This window comes from Leptosomus discolor, chromosome 10 (genome assembly GCF_034619465.1).
Source record: "Leptosomus discolor isolate bLepDis1 chromosome 10, bLepDis1.hap2, whole genome shotgun sequence".
NCBI classification, from domain to species: Eukaryota; Metazoa; Chordata; class Aves; order Leptosomiformes; family Leptosomidae; genus Leptosomus; species Leptosomus discolor.
This window is the reverse complement of record NC_141400.1, coordinates 11,542,614-11,562,766: the sequence shown is the minus strand read 5'-3', so window position 1 is coordinate 11,562,766 and position 20,153 is coordinate 11,542,614. Positions and strand designations below refer to the sequence as shown.

Below are 20,153 nucleotides of genomic sequence, written 5' to 3'. Positions count from 1 at the left end.
GGGGCTGCCAGTTGTTTGGGTTTGGTAGAAATCAGCCACACCAGCACCTTTTGCTGGGAAGTGGAATGTGTAGGTCTGGGCAGGGGGGCTGTACGCCCTGCTCGGAACCCAGCTCTCGAGCCCCAGGCGGGAGCAGTGGCTGTGGAGCAGCGCCTGGTCGGTGCCTGCTCGTGCTGGGAGTGAACAGGCGCAGTGACCTTTAGGACACTGCCAGTCACCCTGATCTGCTGAGGGGTGGCTGAAATGCCCACTGACTCTCAAAGGAGACCCCTGTCAGCGTTGACCTCCTCTCCTCCATCGCCAGTCTGGCCTGGCCTCCTGCTTGGGCTGCTGGGTGAACTGGTGCTGTGCAGCACCACAGCGAAGGGTGCTTGGGCTGGCTCACAGATGGTGCCGTGTGTGGGACTGCACCGTGCTGGCTCTGGGGTCTTGGCATGTGTTTTGGGTGCTGCTGCCTCCACAAGCTGGGCAGACCCAGCTGAGCAGTCCGTACCCCTCCATTCAGCCCTGTCACCAGTGCTGGCATCAGGCCCTCCGCATTTCCTGGCCCCCTTCTGTCCTCGTCCCCTCCTTGGCACTTCCCGGAGCGGTCGCTTTGCTGGGTGCCTGCAGACGTTGCCAGACAGAAGCTGTCGCCATCCCAGGAAGACAAGCGGTCCCAGGGACGTGGCACCTCCGGGGAGGGGCGCTGGGATGAGGGAGACAAAAGCATCAGAGCCAAGTGTGGCAGTCATGTACTGTGGAGGAGAAGTGGGATGGGGCATCTGGAGAGATCCGGGGCCGTCTGCTCTCCGTGCTGCTCCAGAGTCTGGAGCCCTGCGGACTGGGGTGTGAGGCAGGCTGCCTCCCGAGCAGGAGGCTGAGGTGGCAGTGCAGGGTGGTGAGGATCAGGCTGCACTGCTTCGTTTGCATCATCCAAGGCGCAGGCAGGCCCAGCGTGTCCTCCTCCCCAGCTCGGGGCCTGTCCTCGCCCCAGGGCGACGTGGGGACGCGCTCCCCAAGAGCTCCCAACAGCCTCTCCAGCTCAGCGGCCCCAGAGCAACACTGGTATCTGGCAAGAAGATTACAGGTGGGCTTGGACACACGGTGCACCGCTCCAGAGGTGTTCCCAGGACCCATCATGTCCCTTGCTGTGGCTGGCCAGAGGGAGATGTTGGCCCAGCAGCCCCACTCCTGTCTCTCCATCACGCAGGTTTTGGGATCGTCCACCTGTATGGCAGCCATTTACTGGTGCCTGAGCTGCAGCCAGGGCTAATGAAGGCAGATCAAAGTATTTCTCCGTGCTGTTCAAAATAGATGACACAGTTTTGGGCAGGTTTTATGAAGCTGTAGATGTTCAGAAACAGAGCATATGTGCAACTCGCACTTCTCTCAGCGCTAAAGGCTCCTCTCCCGCTGCCTGGCAGCTATTTTGCAGCTCCGCTCGCAGCCCACTCATCCTCTGGTTGCTTTTGTGGAAGAGGCACCGTGCTGGAGACCCGGCTTCCTTTTATAGCCCTGAATGTGACTCGGAGGTCGCTCGGCTCTGTTCCGCCCCCCCACGCACTTTGTTATTAGCAATGGCCCAGCGGGAGGGGATGAGGCTTTTCCCCATTGCCTTTCTGCAGATGGATAACACCCTGCCTGCTGCCCCGGGAGCCCTGCAGAGCCGAGCCGGAGGCCTCCCAGTGTTCCCGTACTCTCAGCAACCCTGAGGAGGGGGTCAGGATGCTCAGGAGCAGAGAGAGCCCGTGGAGTCCCAGCCCTGCCCCTCTGTGACCCCCCCTTCTGGGGCCCGAATTGCTGTCAGCAAGGCTGTGTGGGGGCTGCCATGGGCACAGCAGTTGGCTGACTTTTATTGCTGGGTTGTTTTAAACCAGGTGGTTCCCGGAGCAGTTTGCTGGCGGCCACATGAAATTGCCGTAGTATCGTGATGAGGGGGGGACCAGGGAGATACAGTGAGTGGAGAGAGGGGGCTGGGGGAATGCTGACAGGAGGCAGAAGCTTATCTGCCGAGGGACCGGGGCATCCCTGGCCGCCAGTGTCCTAGGCAGGGCCGAGCCCCGGGAGACGTGCTTGGTGGAGACGTGGCAGCAGGAAACGGGGCAGACGGGAAGGAGGGGCGCGGCTGTGACCAGCACCCCTTGAAGTCAGCCCAGCATCACTGCAACCTGCCCGGACCAAGGCCCTGTCAGGACACAGTTACTGCCTGCCACTGTGGGCATATGCCTGTCCCCCCGGGCTGCTGGCGGTGCCCCGCTCACGGCTGAGCTCCCGGCAGAGGGCCGAGGCGTTGCAGAGGCATTCCGTGTGCCAGGAGGATAGGAAATGGCACCTTTGTGAAGGCCCCCTGTATTCAGAGGCCACGTGTGCTGCCTCTCCAGCGGGCAGTTGGGTGGTGAAAAGGAGCTGCGGGGAACGGGGAGGCCAGGTCGGAGGGAGCAGTTGCGTGCCTTGGCACCGCACCGAGGATAATGTGAGCATGTGAGCCTGGTGAGCAGGAACTGGGGACAGTGTGTGTGTGTGGGTGAGCACTGGCAGCAGAGCTTGAGGACTCTGGAGCGTGGCGGGGGGAGCTGGCAGCGAGCGGGGCCCTGGTGTGCGAGCACGCCGGATGCACGTGTCCCCGAACCCTGGCTGGGGATGGTGCGGGTGCGATCCCTCCTTGGGGAGAGACGGGCACCGCCGTGGGGATGGAGCAAGGCTGCTGCAGGCGTCCCGCTTCCCAAAGAGGCCGGGATGCCCAGTGACCATATCTGCCCCGTGCTGGGATCCCTGCTCCCTGCGCCTGGCCCGCTGCAGGGGTGGTGATGAAACCGGCTCCCGGCCAGGATGTGGCAGGGATGATTAAGAGCGATGAAGTGTGTCATGTCTCACCGGTGACAGGCCAGGCACTGGAGCGGGTGGCAGCCCCATAGGGGTACTCCATGCTCCCCCACCCCTGCGTGCTGCCGTGGAGTGACCTGTGCGGCATAGACACCTCCGGCAGCTCCTGCCCACCTGTGGGTGCTGCGGTGGGGGGGGACATGGGGCTGTCCTGCAAGAGGAGGGTGCAGAAAGTGTCCCACGGAGCCGACACCCCTCCGCAGGGGCTTGGCGCAGCTAACCAGCGGCCGGGTTGGGCGATACGGCCTGCTCCTACCAGCCCCCCTCCACGGTGAGGGTCACCGGGGACCGGCTGCCGGTCCCGGGGCTGGTAGCTGAGGGGTTTGCGGGGACGGCGTGGGGGGTGTCTGTGTCTCTTCGCGCTGGGTGCTTGCACAAGGGGCGCTCGGCGCTGCACGCAGCCAGCCCGCCCCGGGCGCTGCCCTGCCCCGCCGGTGGGCATGGCCGAGCCGCTCCCCGCCTTCCTCCTCCTCCTCCTCCTCCTCCTCCCGCCTCCGCTCCGCGATTTGCCGGTGCCGGCTCCGCCCGCTGCCCGCGCGGTCGCGGCCGAGGGGCGCGTTCAAACACGGCGAGGGAAGGAGCGGGGAGAGGAGCTCCGGGGGGGGGGGATCGCAGCGCCGCCGGCATGGTGAGTGCGGGCCCGGTACGCCCTGCGCGGGGAGCCGCGGAGCGTCCGCCGGGGAACCTCGGTGCGTCCCGGTGCGGCCCGTCCCGGTGCTCTTCGCCGCGCTGTGCTTTGTCCTCGGCTGCGGCGCGCTCGGCCGGGCCCGGCCCCGGGGACCGACCTCCCCCTCCGCCTTCTCTGTCCCGGAAATTCCGGCCGGGATCGGTGGGGGCTGCGGGGAGGCGCAGGGGGGGGCTGCGGGGAGGCGGGCGCGGGGACCCGCGCCCGCCTCCCCGCAGCCCCCCCTGCGCCTCCCCGCAGCCCCCCCCGCCCCCCGGTTCATGCCCGGAGGGGATTGGAAAGGGTTTGTGGTCGTATCCTTCCCGGGCAGGGCTGGATCGGGGGGGGGGGGGTGGGGGGGGGTACGGCTGGCGTTGGGACCAAATCTCGTTCGCCATCCCGGGGAAAGGAGCCAGGCTGGCCGGACCGGTGTTTTACCGCCCTGGAGGGGTGACACCCTTCTAGCCGCAGGCCGGACACCTTCGGGCTCCCTCGGCGTTTCCCAAACCTCCCACAACCTGACCTACTTCCTCGGCCCGACCGTGCCGGGAGAAGCCGCTGCGGGGGCTCGGCCGAGCTGCTCCCGGTGGATGGCCCGGTGCCGGGGGCTGGATGCTGCGAGCTTCCCCCACCGTGGGGAACATCCGTGTTTCCCCCATCCCCGTGCACAACCCGGTGGTACCCCAGGACCCTCCCAGAGGGTCCGTCGCTGCTGCCCCTTCGTGGGGTGCCGATGCCCGGAGCAGGTGCTGGGTTTGCGGAGGGAGGTGACAGCGCAGGGCCGGGAGCTGTCAGACAGGTTTGTGCGTGGCAGCAATTAAAAGCGGGGTGTTTGTTTACCCGGTGCGTGGTGCTGAGAACCAGGGCAGCTTCCTGGGTGTAACCCGGCCTGCGAGCCTTCGGCGAGGCGGGGAGCCGCAGCGCGGGGTGGGGGGGGGGGCTCGCCCTGACCCCTGCCACGCTCGCCGTGTGTCCCCTCCGCCAGGGCTGCCAGCGAAGGGTTGCGGGGGCCGTCGTCCCCCTCCCTGGCGTTAGGGAGCCGGAGGGGAGGCCGAAGATGTCCTCCCGTCCTTCCCCGGCCACCTGCGCAGGAAGCTGCATTGTTCCGTCTGCGTCCTGCCCCTTCCCACCGCCCTGCCGCCATGTCCGGCCGCGGGGTCACCACCCGCCCCCCCGCCGCAGCAGCTGGCCTGTGGCCATCTCGTCCCGCTCGGCCTTGGGGTGGGAGCGCCCGCGGGTGGAGCAGGGCCACGGGGAGGGCTTGGGAACTCGCCGGGCGTGGTGCGGGACCCCCTGCCGTGCTGGCAGACTCCCCGTGGGGCCCGAGAGGTGCACACACACCACCCCCCACCACCCCACCCCCCCCGCGCACCGTGGGGAGGCTCAGCCCACGACCCCGGGAGTGGGCAGTTTCAGGGTCATTTTGGGAAGCGTGTCCAGACCGCGGGGTCCCGGCGGGGTGGGTCGATGCTGCTGGGCCGGGGCTGGCGCCAGGCCTGGGCAGGTGCTGCCGGCTCCCGAACTTGCCCGCCTGGCTGGGCGGCAGGTGCCTGTTTTGGTGGCGGCCCCGGCCGCGGGCGGGAGGTGGGGCTGGGTGTGGGAGGTTTGGGAAGCGCCACGGGGGGGGGGTGGGGGGTGGCATGGGGGGAGCCCCCGCCCCGTTGCGGCTTGCCCGGTGCGGTGCATGCTGCATGGCGGCACCCTGCTTGCTCAGCCGCCGGGTCCCCCGGGAAGCTGCCCGGGATCTGGTGGGTCCCTCCCAGCGCCAGGAGCCCTATGTTGGTCCTTAGGGCCAGCTGGGAAAGGGGGTGCCGGGGGTGGGTGGGGGGCTCCAAGTCCCAGCTCCCTGGTGTTGCTGACTTTGTCTCTCCTTCAGCAGTGCTGGTACCGGGCTTTTCTCTAATTCTCCATGGCAGCAGCACAGGGTCCTGTGACCTGTGAGCCCGACACCCGCGTCCTCGGCACCTACCTCTCTTCGGAGCCCGTCGGCGTCGTCGGCAGCATGGGCAGCGTGGGCAGCCTGGTGGAGAAGCAGGATCTGTCCCCCCTAGAGCTGCGCGCCCAGCTGGGGGGCTCGCGGGGTCTCCGGCAGCCTGATGGCTTGCTGCGGAAGGGGCCGAGCCAGCGGGAGCTCTTTGGCTACCTGCACGGGGCCAAGAAGGAGACTCGGTCGGAGCGGAAGCACCAGACGTCAGGCGCCTGCTACAAGCGGGACTACGAGAGCGACCGTGAGAACCGGTCCCCTGAGCGCTGCTCCCGGGAGCATCACCGCGGGGCCGACTTCTCCAAGAGCTCCCTGCCCGAGAGGGGCCGCTTTGACAAGGTGAGGCTGTGGTTGTGGGTGCCGTGCCGGGCCCTGAAATGCGTCCCGCTCTGCAAGAGGATGGGGCTGGAGCAGAATGGTCTGCGCCCTGGATGGGATGTGGGGGTTTGAGGATGTCCAGGGCTATGAGGCTGGGAGGGAGCGGGTTGTCCCTGGCTCCAGGCACCTGTGTGTGCTGGTGGGGGCTGTTGGGCTCATCCTGACCCCTCCTCTTGTTTTTCAGTGCCGTATCAGGCCCTCGGCCTTCAAGGCGGTGGCTGGGAAGGGGCTGGTCTCCATGCAGGGCCTGTCCTCATCCAAGGGGCAGAAGCTGTCCAAGAGCAACGGGAGCCTGCACACGCTGCTGTCGCAGAGCAGCACAGCGGCCTCGCAGCACGGCCCGCTCCGCACCCACCTGCTCCACGCCATCAGCCTGGATGAGGCCTCCGACTCCAGCCACAACTCCATCCAGAGCTTCCCTTCCTACGGCTCCCGCCTCAAGCCTGCCCAGAGCCAGTTCAGCGCCTCCATGGGCCACATCAACCACATCGGGGGCTCCTTGGACAGGGTTTCCCGGAGCCCCAGGGACCCCCTGGCACCCGAGAAAGTACCCCTGTCCTGCAAAAGCATGGCCACGCTGAGCCGGCTGCAGAGCCCCGGTGAGCCCCCGCCGCCCTATGAGTTCACCTACTCGCTGGAGGATGCGGTCAAGCAGCTGGAGGACCGGTTGCAGGAGACGGGAGGAGAGCTGCGGCAGCTCAAGAGGAGCCTTAGCGAGACCGAAGACCCCTTCACGCAGGTAAGCCACGGGGCTGGGGCTGCGCTGGGTGCCCTGGGCAGGAGTATGGGGGCAGCAGCGCCTGGGTGGAAGGAGAGGTGAAGGAGCTGGTGTCCTGCCGCAGCGGGCGATGGGCTGGGAATGTCCAGGCGTGGGAGGACCCAACATCACGGGACCTTCTGGGATCCCTCCCTGGGGCTGCCCTGCACAGGGGCAGCCTGCGGACCCTGACCAGTGTCCACCTGTGCTGGCAGGCATTTGAGGACAAGCAGCGGCTGTGGCTGGACGAGCTGGAGGATCTGAAGCAGATGTACATGGCCCGGCTGCAGCAGGTGACGCAGCAGGCGCAGCGCGGGCAGCGGGCGCTGCAGCTGCAGCTCTACAAGGCACAGCAGGAGAAGAAGAGGCTGCAGGAGGAGCTGAGCATGCAGCAATGCCAGTGCGAGGAGTCCAAGCTCCGGCAGCCCCAGGGCGAGCGTGTCAGCCCCAAGCTGGAGGAGACCAAGTGGGAGGTGAGTGCCCTTCCTTCCCTCCCTGTTGCCACCCTCCCGGCTGTGAAGCCAGGATGGGGGCAGCGGTTCCCTGCTCTGGTGTCCCTCACGGCCACCGGACGGGGTGGGGGGGGATGAGCCAGGTGTGATGCTGGTGGTCTCCCAGGGATGCTGTGGTGACAGCCTGGGGTGCTGCCACCGCTGGGGTCCTGCTCCCCTGGCCGTTCCTCACCGCTCACCCGTGCTCTGCAGGTGTGCCAGAAGGCAGCAGAGATCTCCCTGCTGAAGCAGCAGCTCCGGGACACCCAGGAGGAGATGGCTCAGAAGCTGGGTGAGATCTTCAGCCTGAAGACACAGCTGCGGGAGGCCAAGGCGGAGGTCCAGGCCAGGGACTCCCAGCTGGCCCAACTGGCAGACTCCTTCCAGAGCCCCCCGGAGCCCGGCGCCTCGCTGCCGCTGGGCGATGACCCCATGCCGGCGTGCCAGGACTTCCCTGGCTGCGAAACTGATGACTCCAAGTGCCGGGGCCTTCACAGCGACACGGCGGAGCCCCTGGAGCGGCAGGTGGAGTGGCTGTGGGCAGAGCTGCTGCGGGAGCGGCGCCAGGGCCAGCTGCAGGCTGTGAACTTTGAGCTGGAGAGGAAAACCTGGCAGGAGGAGAAGGAGAAGGTGCTGCGATACCAGCGGGAGCTCCAGGCCAGCTACATGGAGATGTACCACCGGAGCCAGGCGCTGGAGCGGGAGCTGCGGCAGCTGCGGTCAGAGCCCAGGGACGTCGGGGCCGACTCGCCATGGATCGAGCGGGTGGAGTCCTCAAAGATCTGAGCGGCGGGATGCCGGTGGGACTGTGAAGGGGGAAGGTCTCTTGCTGCTGCAACGGGACGATCTCAGGGTCTGCACAAGGACCTGCTGCTCAGCGCTGCCCTGGGGAGAAGGACTGGTTGCGACAAGGGAGCTTTTCCTTCTTGTAGCGCTTCAGGCCCTTCTGGGGGAGGGTCTCTGGAGACGGGGGGGGGGTGTGTGTCATCTGTGCCAGGGTGGGGGTCTTGCATGTGCCCCCTTCTCTGACTCCAGGAGCGTTTGCCCTGTGATTCCTTCTGCCATGGGGGCAGAAACCAAGCGCCCTGTGAGACATTCCCTGTCCCTCCTGCTCTGCCACCCCTGTTCCCTACAACCCAGTAACTTAATGTCTTGCTAAGGAGAGGCTCGAGCCCTGTCCCCAACCCCGCTGCCTTGCTGTGGGGGTTCCAGCTGCTGCTTGCAGCGGCTGCCCTGGCAGCAGGGTCCTGGAGCCAGCAGTAGGGCGGTGCCCTGTGCCTGCACTGGTCTGTGTTGGTGCAACTGGGAAGGCAGAGGAGGAAAGCCTGACAAGTGCTGGTACTACTACTGGGCAGGGGGCAGCTGCCCCAGCACCTCTGTTGGGGCTTTCCATGTCACCAGTATTGAGGCTGCTCTGCAATGGAGAGTCGTTAATGCAGCTTCCCTGCAGGGAGCCCCTGAGCTGAGACAGGCCAGTGCCTTGGGCAAGGAGGGAGGGGAACCTGGTGCCCACCACACTGGGAGGCCTTTGGGGAGGGGAAAGAGGACTGGGGCATGGGGGGGGGGGGCGGGGGCTGGAATCCTCCCCAAGCTGGGGAAGAGGCTGGGGTATCCCCACATCACCCCTCCCAGGGTGGGCAAGGGGTAGCTGAAGTGCTGAGGGAGACCAGGTCGAGAGGCACTGGAAGGAGCCTGCTCCCTGCCTGTAACGATGAGCCACGTGAAGGCCAGGCCCGGCCCAGCTCTCCTCGGTCTTTCCTGCAATAAACCCGGATTTCATTCTGCCCTCTACCTTTGCTTGCCTCCAGCGCGGCGGGGGGTACCGGGGGCGGGGGGTACTGGGGACTCTCAGCCACGCAAGGCGGGTGTGCGGGCTGGCCTGGGCCACCTCCCTCAGGGCTCCCCCGGTCCCGGCCGCGCTGCTAGGCCCAGCGCCCGCCCGGGCTGCGGGGGAGCCGCCGCGTCGGGGAAGGAAGGCTGCCCGGGGCTGGCGGTACAACCAGTCGGGGCATTGCAGCGGGATGAGTCACGGCGGGGCCGGGGCCTGAGCGACCGGCTGGGCCCCGCGGGGGCGGGCGGGCGGACGGACAGGCTCCGGAGGCACCGCCGCCGGGACAAGGCCTCACCCCCCCCCCCCCCCCCGGAATGGTTTAACCCAGTGAGGCGATGCCCCCACGCGGCAAACCCCCCCCCCCTCCCGCCGCGGAATGGTTTGCTCCCCTCGCACGCCCAGAGGGCCGCAGGGCGGACGCCCCCTGGCGGCTCGGCGGACCCCAGCCGTGCCAGCCGCCCCCGCCCCCCCCGCCGCTCCCCAGTAGAGTCCCAGGACCGCCTCTTACAAACCCCACAGACACCTTTATTCACCCCCTCAGTGCTCACCACCCCCCGGGCAGTGCCCTCGGCGGCGTCCCCACAAGCAGGGCAGTACGGCCCCGCGGGCAGAGGGACGAGGATCGGGACCCGCCACCGCCCTGCAGGGCCTGTCCCGTCCCCCGCTCTTCACAGTGGCAAGGGCAGGGCCCCCACCTCCTCCAAGCACTCGTCGTAGGTCTCCTGGTACTCCTCGTGGGGCTTGATCATGATAACGCAGGTCGGGCGCTTTGAACCGGCTGCGGCTCCCAGGTCCTGCGGGAACAGAGTGAGGCTGTGGGGGGGAGGCTGTGGGGCACCAGGTCCCCCCCCAGAGGGGAGGCCCGACACCCAGTGCCCAGGTCTAACACAGGGAACACGTCTCAAACAGCCCCTCAAGCCCTCTGGACTCATGTTGGGTTTAAGAACCCTTTTCCCAGCTCGTGTCCCACACCCTGAAGGGCAGCACTGGGCTGGCACATGCCACGGGGGGCTGGCACACGCCGTGCTCCTTCCCCAGGACAGGGAGCCAGGCTCTACAGAGCTGCCTGCACCGGGGATGAAGTCCCAAAGACACCAACCCCCCTGCAGTCGGCAAAGGGGAGGATGTCCCACCACCACCACCACACCTGGGCCGGCGTCTCGTTTCTGCAAGCAGGCAGGTCCCACAACTAAGGGGGGAAACACGTCCTGGCTCTGTCCCGCAGAGCGCTCGTCCCCAAACGCTCCAGGGACTCGGTGATGGCAAATGGTTCCGTGGCCCCACAGTGAAACACTCCTACACCCGAGCCATGACCCTTTGTCCCCATCGTGTCCTGGCCATGGACAAGCACCGGGTGCTTTACTCAGACACCAGATTCGCGCCTCCCCGGGAAGGCTCCTGCCTCAGCCCGGGCCGGGTGCTGCCCACCGGGTTCCCTTTCACCGGGACTGGTTCCTCCTGGTTGTGCAGCCCCAGTCTCTTACCGATTTGGAAGGGACGTACGCGTAGGGGAGGCTCCTGTCCTCGCACATGATGGGGATGTGGCAGTAGACATCGATGGGCAGCGTGTCGCCAGCCAGCACCGTGATCCTGCCGGGGAAAGCACCGCGTCAGCGGCCGCGCCAAGCCGGGCCGTGCCGGGGCAGCGGAGCCGGGCCAGCGCTTACCCTTTCTCGCCCTTGTTGATGAACTTCTGGACCTCCTTCACGCCGCGACGGATCTGCTTGTGCTTGGCCGCTGCAAGAGAAGCACAACGTGAGGGGGCTGCGCCGCCACGACCCCGGCCCGGCACCCCACCGAGCCCCGGTCCCAGCCAGACCTTTCCTGATGCACTTGTACAGCTTGCGCGTCAGTTTGCGGGAGGCGAGGGGTTGGGCGATGGGGTTCAGGTAGTCGAGCTGCTCCCGGTACGAGCGCTCGGGAGTCCCCTCTGCCTCCGCTGCTGCCTCCAGCTGCTTCTCCCGCGCCATAGCCGCGCCGCCGCTTCCGCTTCCGGGGCACGCGCGGCCACGAGCCGCGAGACTGACGGCAGCCACCTCCGTGCCAGCCAATCAGCAACTCCCTCTGGCGTTGCCCGCCCACCGCGGCGGCCAATGGCGAGAGGCGCCTTCCCGCCGCCGTCCCCCCGGCCTGCTGCCGGTGTCCGCCGCAGCCCGAGGCCCCTCACGCCGCGGCTGCCCCCGGCCCCGGAGCTCGCTCCTCGCCCTGCCCTGCCCTGCCCTGCCCTGCCCGCCCGGCCTGGGGTCTCAAACACGCGGGGACAAGCTGTCAACACGGGCCCTTACTGGGCTGCGCTCGGCGCGGGCCTCCCCGGCGGTGCAGGCCGGAGCGCCGCGGGGCTGCGCTGCCCTCACGGCCTGAGGCGACAGTGGGCAACAACGCTCAAGCCCATCCGAACAGCAACGTCAGAAACGTACAGGAACGGGGCGTACAGCCAGCCACCTTCTCAGGGCTGGGCCCTGTTTTCATCCCATCTGGTCACAAAGATGATGTTTTCCTTTTCTTTTTCATCCCAGGGAATGTTTTCTCACCGCAGGGCTACATGGCTGCTTTTCCCAGGGAAGAAAGGAAGTTTCCCTTGCGGTGCCTCCCCTAGAAGCTGCTTTGTTCCTTAACCCATCAACCTGGCAGGCACCACTGGGGGATAACTAGGTCTGCTGAAGGCCGCGGCTGCAGTGTCAGCCTGAGCCCCAGCAGACCTCTTGAGCCAGGGAGACCACACTGCTCCAAAAGAAACGCCTCAGACATGGCTTGTTACCTTCTCCCTCACCTGAGCCTGTCCCTTGAGCACAGGAGGGCTTCACCCAGCATCTGCAGCTGCTCCAAGACCTCTCGCTGCATCTCCGTGGCCATGTGGTGCACGTGGTGGTTGAAGCTGTTGTACATCACTGCGTTCAGGAACATGAGCATGAGGTCGCGCTGGAGCTGGATCATGGTCTGAATGTGTCCCTTTGACACTCTTCTCTTTATGCTGGTTAAATCCATCGGTCTACAAAAGATAGATTGAAGGACAATTAAATTGCAACCCACAGCCAGGCATTCTTTAGGCTCTGCAAGAACATGCTTATTCTTGTTTCGGTGTGGCCCTAAAAGCACAGCTATTTTCAATCAATTTTATTGCTCAGGACAAAGAGGAGGAGTGCGAAATGCTTTTCTTCTAAGTCAGACAAGTAAGTTTAGCCAATGCGACACTTGCTGTCCAATGAACTTGGCAGGTCATTAGCAGTCACCTCTAAAAAAACCTTGATGTTAAGCTCCAAAGAAGGCATATGGAGCGATTCTAGTCTTCATGAAGTCAGTCCAGGTCTTAGCAGAGAAAGAAAAGTTACTAAAATAGGTATCTATTAAAACCCCTTAAAATCGAATGGTGCCACTAGCAAAAATAGCAGTGCTGATAAGGGGAACATGATGGAGAATAAATATTACTTCCCTTATTTTGACAGAATGAGAAAATGAATGGTTGCAGAGACGACAACTGTGACCAGAATAGAATATGATTCAGCTCTGAAAAATGCCCTTAATCTCTCTGGGAAATATTCTTATGACCCACTTCTCCACCGACAGTGCAACATCTGGAGAGCAAGCAGTGGATGCACATGCTTCCAGCATGTGGAGAAGAGAATGCTGAGCTGCAGAAGCTGAATCCCCTGCTCAGGCAGGGCTTACAGCTGCATGGACTGTGCCTGCAGTAAGTCAGCCATGCCGTGCCAGCAAAGGGCAGGCACAATTCCTACCAGCTCCAGAGTCAGTGCAAGTTTACAGGTTCTAATCACCCAGAAGGGAGTTTTAATAAAAGAAATCAGTGGGAGATGCTTGTGACAGCCAAACTCTGGAAGAGGAGGAAGGAGACCATTCCACTGGCCCTTTGGAAACCAGAGAAGACAGAAAAAAAACCGCAGAGAAATCATCTACTGAGTACTTCCTCCACAAACTCACCTTTTTACCACATTCCTGTATCCAGGGGCTTGTTTCTCTGACACTGCCTTCAGGAATCGGCCACTGTATCTACAGGGACAAGCACAAAGAATGACCTCTGTCTGCCTCTCCACCAGAGAGAGCATCGCAACACGGACCAGCGCTTGCCTCTCCCTGCTTGCCGTGAGGGCCACAGACGATGAGCAAGAGCCAGTATTCGGTGGCCGGCACAACTCGGCATGGGAGGAGGCTGAGCCCCTCGCTGAAGCTGGCTGTGCCAGCTCTGTAGGAAGCAACATTTGGGCTCTGCCACATTAAGCAGAGGAAATAAATATGCAGTGTTCTCTCCAGCTTTGTCACACACAGCTGTTCTTGCTGCAAGGACAGCCAGAAGCAAAACCATGGAGAGACAAGCCAGCCTGTGGTGGCTGACGTGGTGGGGAGGACAAGGCCTGGTGACACAGGAGCTGCAACTCAGGGCAATGTGTTCAGGAGCCATGTCAATCCAACCCTTTGCCCCCACATACCTGTGACTGGCTATCACCTTCCAGATGGACAGGAGAGTTCTTTTGAAGAGGAAATGCTGCAGGGGGTTATCCCAGCTCAGCAGCAGCCTGTGGAGGGAATATATTCCCTGATCATCACACTTGAGACAAAGTAGGAGGTGGCAATTCTGCTAGCACCCACCACATCCAGGTAGATGAAGTGCGGAGATCTTTTGCTGTAGCTACGCAAAGCCTCTCAGGGTGAGATGGTGGAAGCCTTCTGCATCTGAATACACAACTAAACATCCAGAATGCAGGAAGATGCAGGGCAATAGGTAAAAACAAGAGTTGAGCTGAGCTGAGCAGCTCTAAAGGGCAGGATCAAATTGGATAGAAAAGCTTGTGCTATTCTGAAATTCAGAATTTTACTGAGGTGCTTTTTATTCAGTTTCTTATCCCCCAAACCCACGGTTTTCCTTTGAAAGGCAGCGCAGGTGATCACACATGTGACTGACATGCCTGCACCTGCCTAAAGGGGGCTGGTAACACCTCTCTTAGGAGCTGGACTGGACACGCATGATGCCCAGCTCACACAAGGCCTAGCTGCACTGAGGAAACACGTATTTTCCTTTTAATCTCTACTCTTCTCACTTCAGGTTAGGATCAATGCCCCACAATGCTGGCAGATCTACAGAGATAGCACAAGTTTCCTCCTTGGCTGTCTCACCTTCCTGGATGTGACCTGCGCCATACACTTGTTCTCATGTGAGACAAGGGAAACAACTCTTGTTCGGCTGCGCCTGCAAGAGGGCAGAACAAACTACTTACAGCTGCCTGTTGGCAGAGCTTGTGGAGTCCAGCACGGGGGCTGCAGAGGTGCCATCACTGTCATCTGGATCCTCGGCCTGATTACTCATCTCCCAAGCATGCGCCTCACCCAAGGCTTGTTCTCCTGGTGTCTCCTGAGTCTTGTCCTGAAGAGCACAGAGGAAAAGGAAGATACGTCTAAAATGGCAGCCCATCACCTGAATCGTCTATCTCGAAGTCAGCCTGCTGCACATCCCTTTCCTGCATCCAGCCTCAGCTGGGACCTAGCTTGCTCTCTGGAGGATGGTGTTTGAACTTATTCAGGCCTTCACCGTGGTGCCCAGCACGCCACTAACAGCCGGGTCTGATCTCTTGGATCATAACCACCTCTGGCTAACACAAACACTGTGGAGCTGGCTGGGACCCAGTGTGGTGTCTGTCTGCTCTTCTGGGAAAAGTCATGGATATGAGAGGGCAACCAGGAGCTGAAGTAAGACTGCCTCAGGCTTGTTAAAGCTTAAGACACAGATCAGAGGATCCCCTGGAGTGCAACAAGGTTGTTTCCTCACAAACTCCCACATGAATATGACAGAGAATTGACTCAGCCAGGAAGGAGTGTTGCTGCTGTTGTAGTGATTTGCCAATAAAATGTAGAGAGTGACAGGTGCAGGGAGAGAGGCTTTTGGGAGTCCAGAAGTGGGATTATGCACAGGGGCACCTGAGAATCCTCAACAGATCAGAAGCATGGAGCAGACTCCTCATGAAGAAAGTGGACACTACGCTGTGTTTGGCTTTGACCACTGCAAGAAGTGTGAGAGAACTGCTGGGGATAGCACCATCCTGGCTGCACAGGTGAAATGCGAGAACCTTGAAGGATATTTCTGTCTCCAGTGTTGAAGTTCACAAGGGAACAAGTGTGAGTGAGGAAAAACGGCACTGTTCTTCCACTGCTATGTTACCTGTCCCAGCAACACCTCGCAGGCCGGTGGGAGCCCCCAGCCCCCCTAGACACAGGACTGATGCAAACCCAGGCTAGACAGTGCCTGCTTCCAAGACATGACGCTCTCCAGGGGCAGATGGTTATTGCTGTCACAGCCATGTGGGCCTGAAACCAGCCAAGCTGTGTGCTGCATAACACAGCAATTAGAACAAGGCAAGTATTCCAGTCTTGCCTTAAACCCGAGAGCAGACTGCCAGCTTTCATGAGTCACCTTTACACTGCCAGGGAGCAAATCCTCCAACTCACATCTGAGGGTTTGATCTGTAACAAGCTTCCTGTTCATAAAGATACATATTCATACATAAAAACCATCCTTCCCCTCATACATTTCTTTTGCATTCCTCTCCCTGCTGTCTCCTCCTCTGTGTCCCTGTCTCTCCACTCGGAACCTGGGACTTCCCCATCTCTTCTAAAGATGATTTCCTTCCCTGTCTCCTGTCTCATCCAGGACCAGAGGCTCTCTTAGGACCACCTCTGCCCTACCTCTCTTCCCGAGAAGTGTTCTTTCTCATCTTCTGCCAGGATGTGTAGTCGACTTTCCTCTGCTCCTGAGACTGCTGTTCCTGTGGTCTTTTCCTGGCACCTCACATCTTCCCTATCACTTTGCTTCCCAGAGCCACAATAATCCCACTGAGTCTGTGATGACTCTGTACTGCCAATGCGGAGACATTCCATCATCTGGGTTACCTGCAACACAGAGACACAGAGATTTATTGCTTCAAATTGTGAAGGCAAAAGGAAGAAGAAATAAGCACAGATGCTATTTTTGCCTTCACTCACGAATGCCTTTCCATTTTTAGGAATCCTTGCAAAATCTCCTGATAAAGCCCTGTGTTATTATCACAGTGTCAGTTCACTGACATTTCTGTGCTTTAGGGTGAGCTGTGTTTCGGCAAAGCAGCTGCCTGGTTGCGGTGCCAGCTTTAAACGGGAGGAAGGGCTAGGCTTGGGACAGGGAGCAAGTGAACTCAGGGCATCGGCTCCTCCCCCAGACTGTTACTGTGTGTAGGGATGGTGGAGGCCCTGAAAACCCTAACGTTTCATGATGGCCTGAACTATGCCACCCACCTTCCTGTCATCCAAACAGCCCTACCTCTGAGAGGAACTGGAGAAGACTGTCTTCACTTGGCCTCTCTGCTTTTTGGTAGTCTTCACTGTCATCCTCCCAGAGAAGCTTACTGAGTTCCAGCTTGCAGTCTACCTCTTGGCTGCTCTCCTCTAGCTTCCCTGTAGCCACCTCTTCAGTATTCCTCCAGCTCCCCTCATCCAGATCCAAGCTTGAATCCCAGCTGAGAAGGGACTGGAAGTCACTGTTCTCTGACTCCATCTTGGACTCCCACCACACCCAGGCATGGCCCATCTGCAAACAAACATAAAGAGAGAGAGACAGCAATTTCTTTGTACTCTGATGCAGAACTATAAAGCCCAGCTCATTTCCTGACATACTCAGAGCCAAAGCATGGGAAGAACGAGCAGCCTGCACCTGAGCCCACACTTGGCAGCACGTGGCAGGGCTGTAGCTCTGTAACACAAACTGACATTTCAGAGCAACTGAATTTCAGGTTTTCTGATGCTTTTGCTATGCTCTCCCCCTGCCCAGGGGTCGGTGGGTTACTGTGCTCAGGGAATGCTGAGCTAGTTAGGAGTGTGCGGCTTTGCCAGATGCCACGTGCTTAAGGTGCTGAAGGCAGCCAGCAGCAAGCCCAAACCAAGTCGTGCCGGGGCTCCTGAGCTGCTGACACTTGTGAACAACTAGCAACTCCAAGGACAACTCACTGAAATTCCCTTTGCTGCCCCTTGAGAACTTTCTACACTGGAAATACCTTATTACAAACACTACGGACACTTTGCGTTGAAAGTGACAGATGGGATTTAGCTGGCTGGTGATACCTTGTGTACCCGAGCCAGAAGAATTATAACCATGCACTGACAGGTGACAGTTCTACACACTTCAGAAAATAAAAGTTAGCATTCTCTCGAGAAGGAAGAAACCATTCTTGTAATCTCTGTTCATTAGTCCACGCCTACGTGTCTTCTACTGCATGAGTCCACTATGATTTCTCTAAGTCTGCAGAATTGCTTGCAGAGTCACAGCACCAACAGCAAAGGCTGTTAGAAAAAGCTGTATCTTGCCACTGAACTGTACCTATGGAGAATTCTATGCATTAATTAGCAGTGTTGCTAGAGTTTTCAGTTAATTATGTACAACCTAATTCTTCCAGAGTTTTGAACGAGCACATTTCTTACTGATTTCCTTTTGCATTCTCAGGACGGCTAGCACAGCTACAAATACAGCTTACGGTGTGTAACTGGGAGAAATAAGGAATCCATTGGGTTTGGGATGAGAAAACTTGTTTTGTTTATTTTGTGAACTTACAGCAGAGCTAGGATCCTAAAGGCTGTCCTGAAACCTCTCACAAAGTTAACTTCAGCAGAAGCAGATAAAATTTGATGAGGTAAGAGATAACATCACCTGCTCTCAGCTTCCAGCTGAAGGAATTGGGCAAACGGTGGTTTCATCTGCAGAGTAACCGCATGCCTAAAGCACTTCCCTGCCCCATCAGCAGAACCAGCCGCCGCAGCCCCGCTGAAGAACAGAAAAGCCTTAGCCTAGGGTAATCCAGTCACTTGTGCTCGTCTTTCTGTACTCCAGTTGAGATGGATAAGCATTTTAAAATCAAGAAGCCTGGGGAATCTGGGCATAAGCATAGATTAAAAAGATCTTTGGCCTTATGTTCAGTTTTGCTAAATCCTGGAAGACTCAAGATGCCAGAGAGTGGAACAGCAGCATTATTGCAAGACAAGCGGGATGAGTGAAATAATTACAGACTGCTTAGTTCTACACCAACTCTGTATGAAAAATAAGGGACAAAAAGATACAGACTTCAACTTTTAATTAAGAACAGCCTGACAGTTCTTAATTATGTTGGCCACATAAGTCACCAGCAAGGAATCATTATCAAATTGGAAAGTTTTAGCTCACTTTGCAGAGATCAGACACTGCGCAACCCTTGCGATATGACAAAAAGCTGTTAGGAACAAAAAAGATGGCCTTTAAAAGGAACTTACATGTCAAAACAAGAAAAATGATAAAAGCCTTAACTCCAGTAAACGAAATGTAGAATCCACAAAAAAGTAGGCAAAAAAAAAGAAAAGAAAAAACTGAAGAACAATTTGCTAAAGACATAAAAGCAAGTAGCAACAACAAACCTCATCAAAAACATCAGAAGCAGAAAGATCTGCCTCTGACCTGCCAGATGATTGGGGGGATGACGCATGATCAGTGCCAAACATTTCAGCAGAAAATAGGGCCGGTTGGAGAAGCCAAATTAATCATCATTATCAGCAGTCGCCACAGAGGAGATCACACAAGGCTTTCTCTTGGGATGGGTCCGAGAGACTGTTTCTAATTAAAGTGTCAACAGGGGAGGTTTTAGAACAATTTGAAAGAGAAAACCTTAGAACCAGTTGAGATTCACTTGGGAGTTTTAAAGCAGCTTAAATATAACATGACCAAACCTGTGCTGTGCAACCTGTCATTTCAATTAGCCACAGCACAAGAAAACCAGAAAGATGCGATTGTTATTATCTGTAAAAGGGTGGATGTTGGGAGACGCAGCACAGTAAGCCTGAGCTCTGCACTACAGAGATTAGGACAAACTATTAAGAGGAACAGAATTGGTAGTCAGAGCATAAGATGATGAATTGGGAAAGGGGCAATGGGGCTCTAGAGAAAGTTGTATGTTAAAGATCTTAAACATCATTAAAGGCTATTAAAATGTCATGGGATAAGAGAAAAGGCTCTTTGAGAGAAAAATCAAAGAGAAGAGAAGAAACCAAGGGTAGGAACGAACAGCAATGCTTTCCATAGCAAAAGCAAGTTACTAGGGGGCATGATAAAGGTCCCCCCACGTGCTGCAACTTCAGTTTTTCAACATGGACAAAGATGGGGCAGAGGTGTTACAGAGGAGACGAAGCCAGGCTCTTCTCAGTGGCCAACAGTGGAAGGAGAGGAGGCAGTGATGACAAGGTGCACCAAAGGAAATCCAGACTGGATACGAGGTAAATGTTTACTCCACAAGGGCAGGTAAGCACTGAAACAAGTTGTCCAGAGGTGTCAGGGAATCTCCATCCCTGGAGATTTTCAAAACTTGACTAGACAAGGCTCCAAGGAACCCAATCTGCCTTTGGAGCTGGCCCTGCTTTGAGCAGCAGGTTGGACTAGATGAATGCACAGAGATCCTTCCCAACATCGAATCACAGAATGGTTTGGGTTGGAAGGGACCTGTAAAGGTCATCTAGTGCGACCCCCCTGCAGTGAGCAGGGACATCTCAGAGCCCCGTCCAACCTGACCTTGAATGTTTCCAGGGATGGGGCATCTACCACCTCTCTGGGCAGCCTGTGCCAGTGTTTCACCACCCTCATCTTAAAAAATTTCTTCCTTGATCTAGTCTAAATCTACCCTTTTAGTAGACCTTTCCAGAACAAGGTAGTACCCTTGTCCTATTTAACAGGCCCTACTAAGAAGTTTGTCCACAACTTAAATTATTCCATAAAATCCAGGAAAGCCAAAGAACCCTGTAACTTTTTTTGTGCTATGAAATTAACCTGTAATCTCTAGAAACTGAGGACATAAAAATTGAAATCAGAAATCTGTTCCCTGTTGGAGTAGTGAAGGACAATTAACCAGTAAGTGAACCAAAGGATTCTACATTTTGGGCATCAGTAGAGTGACTCTTGGTGGAAATACACCTCAGCCATACACGGGACTCAACACAGCAGGCACAACCAACTTCAACACAAAACTTATGAAAATCAGGAGCTCTTACTAGGTAAGGTAACAATCCCCCGGTCTCAATGGCAGCGACTCAGTTTCCTGCAATCTGTGTGTCAGAAAGCTGTACCCTATACAAGGTATAGGCACCCCCAGCTGCTGCAAGCATCAGGAAAGGGGTTTTAGTTTTCTTTTTCCCTG

The 20,153-nt window shown here is 58.8% G+C and overlaps 3 protein-coding genes across 4 annotated transcripts; 1 reads left to right on the top strand and 2 right to left on the bottom strand.

Annotated features, from left to right (window-relative positions):
* Nucleotides 1-5,438: 5,438 nt before the first annotated feature.
* Nucleotides 5,439-7,925, top strand: N4BP3 (NEDD4 binding protein 3). Of its 2 annotated transcripts, none has more exons than XM_009957414.2 (4): nucleotides 5,439-5,852; nucleotides 6,076-6,630; nucleotides 6,864-7,121; nucleotides 7,353-7,925. In XM_009957414.2, exons 1-4 carry the CDS (start codon nucleotides 5,439-5,441, stop codon nucleotides 7,923-7,925), a joined length of 1,800 nt encoding a protein of 599 aa, XP_009955716.2. The 2 variants fall into 2 exon arrangements, with proteins under 2 accessions (XP_009955716.2, XP_086327215.1); XM_086471089.1 differs by having other exon boundaries at nucleotides 6,076-6,632; nucleotides 6,836-7,121.
* Nucleotides 7,926-9,474: 1,549 nt separating this feature from the next.
* On the bottom strand, nucleotides 9,475-10,940 carry NHP2 (NHP2 ribonucleoprotein). The gene is made up of 4 exons (XM_086471078.1): nucleotides 10,790-10,940; nucleotides 10,638-10,707; nucleotides 10,455-10,560; nucleotides 9,475-9,764 (listed from the first exon to the last, which is right to left on the bottom strand). Exons 1-4 carry the CDS (start codon nucleotides 10,938-10,940, stop codon nucleotides 9,639-9,641), a joined length of 453 nt encoding a protein of 150 aa, XP_086327204.1. The 3' UTR covers nucleotides 9,475-9,638.
* Nucleotides 10,941-11,320: 380 nt separating this feature from the next.
* LOC147414787 (bromodomain-containing protein 8-like) lies at nucleotides 11,321-16,504 on the bottom strand. The gene is made up of 7 exons (XM_086470832.1): nucleotides 16,271-16,504; nucleotides 15,661-15,864; nucleotides 14,199-14,344; nucleotides 13,413-13,499; nucleotides 12,907-12,975; nucleotides 11,741-11,959; nucleotides 11,321-11,327 (listed from the first exon to the last, which is right to left on the bottom strand). The coding sequence occupies exons 1-7, from the start codon at nucleotides 16,502-16,504 to the stop codon at nucleotides 11,321-11,323; spliced, it is 966 nt and encodes a 321-aa protein (XP_086326958.1).
* Between the last annotated feature and the right edge of the window lie 3,649 nt (nucleotides 16,505-20,153).

Excerpts from the sequence above, each read along its gene's own strand:
- LOC147414787 (XM_086470832.1), bottom strand. The coding sequence starts at position 16,504 with ATGGAGTCAGAGAACAGTGACTTCCAGTCCCTTCTCAGCTGGGATTCA. Across the intron at positions 15,865-16,270 it reads TTCTCCAGTTCCTCTCAGAG|GTAACCCAGATGATGGAATG; the intron begins GTAGGGCTGTTT and ends TCTGTGTTGCAG. Across the intron at positions 11,960-12,906 it reads TACAGGAATGTGGTAAAAAG|ACCGATGGATTTAACCAGCA; the intron begins GTGAGTTTGTGG and ends TATCTTTTGTAG.
- NHP2 (XM_086471078.1), bottom strand. The coding sequence starts at position 10,940 with ATGGCGCGGGAGAAGCAGCTGGAGGCAGCAGCGGAGGCAGAGGGGACT. Across the intron at positions 10,561-10,637 it reads ATCAACAAGGGCGAGAAAGG|GATCACGGTGCTGGCTGGCG; the intron begins GTAAGCGCTGGC and ends TTTCCCCGGCAG. Across the intron at positions 9,765-10,454 it reads CGTACGTCCCTTCCAAATCG|GACCTGGGAGCCGCAGCCGG; the intron begins GTAAGAGACTGG and ends CTGTTCCCGCAG.
- N4BP3 (XM_086471089.1), top strand. The coding sequence starts at position 5,439 with ATGGCAGCAGCACAGGGTCCTGTGACCTGTGAGCCCGACACCCGCGTC. Across the intron at positions 5,853-6,075 it reads AGAGGGGCCGCTTTGACAAG|TGCCGTATCAGGCCCTCGGC; the intron begins GTGAGGCTGTGG and ends CTTGTTTTTCAG. Across the intron at positions 7,122-7,352 it reads TGGAGGAGACCAAGTGGGAG|GTGTGCCAGAAGGCAGCAGA; the intron begins GTGAGTGCCCTT and ends CGTGCTCTGCAG.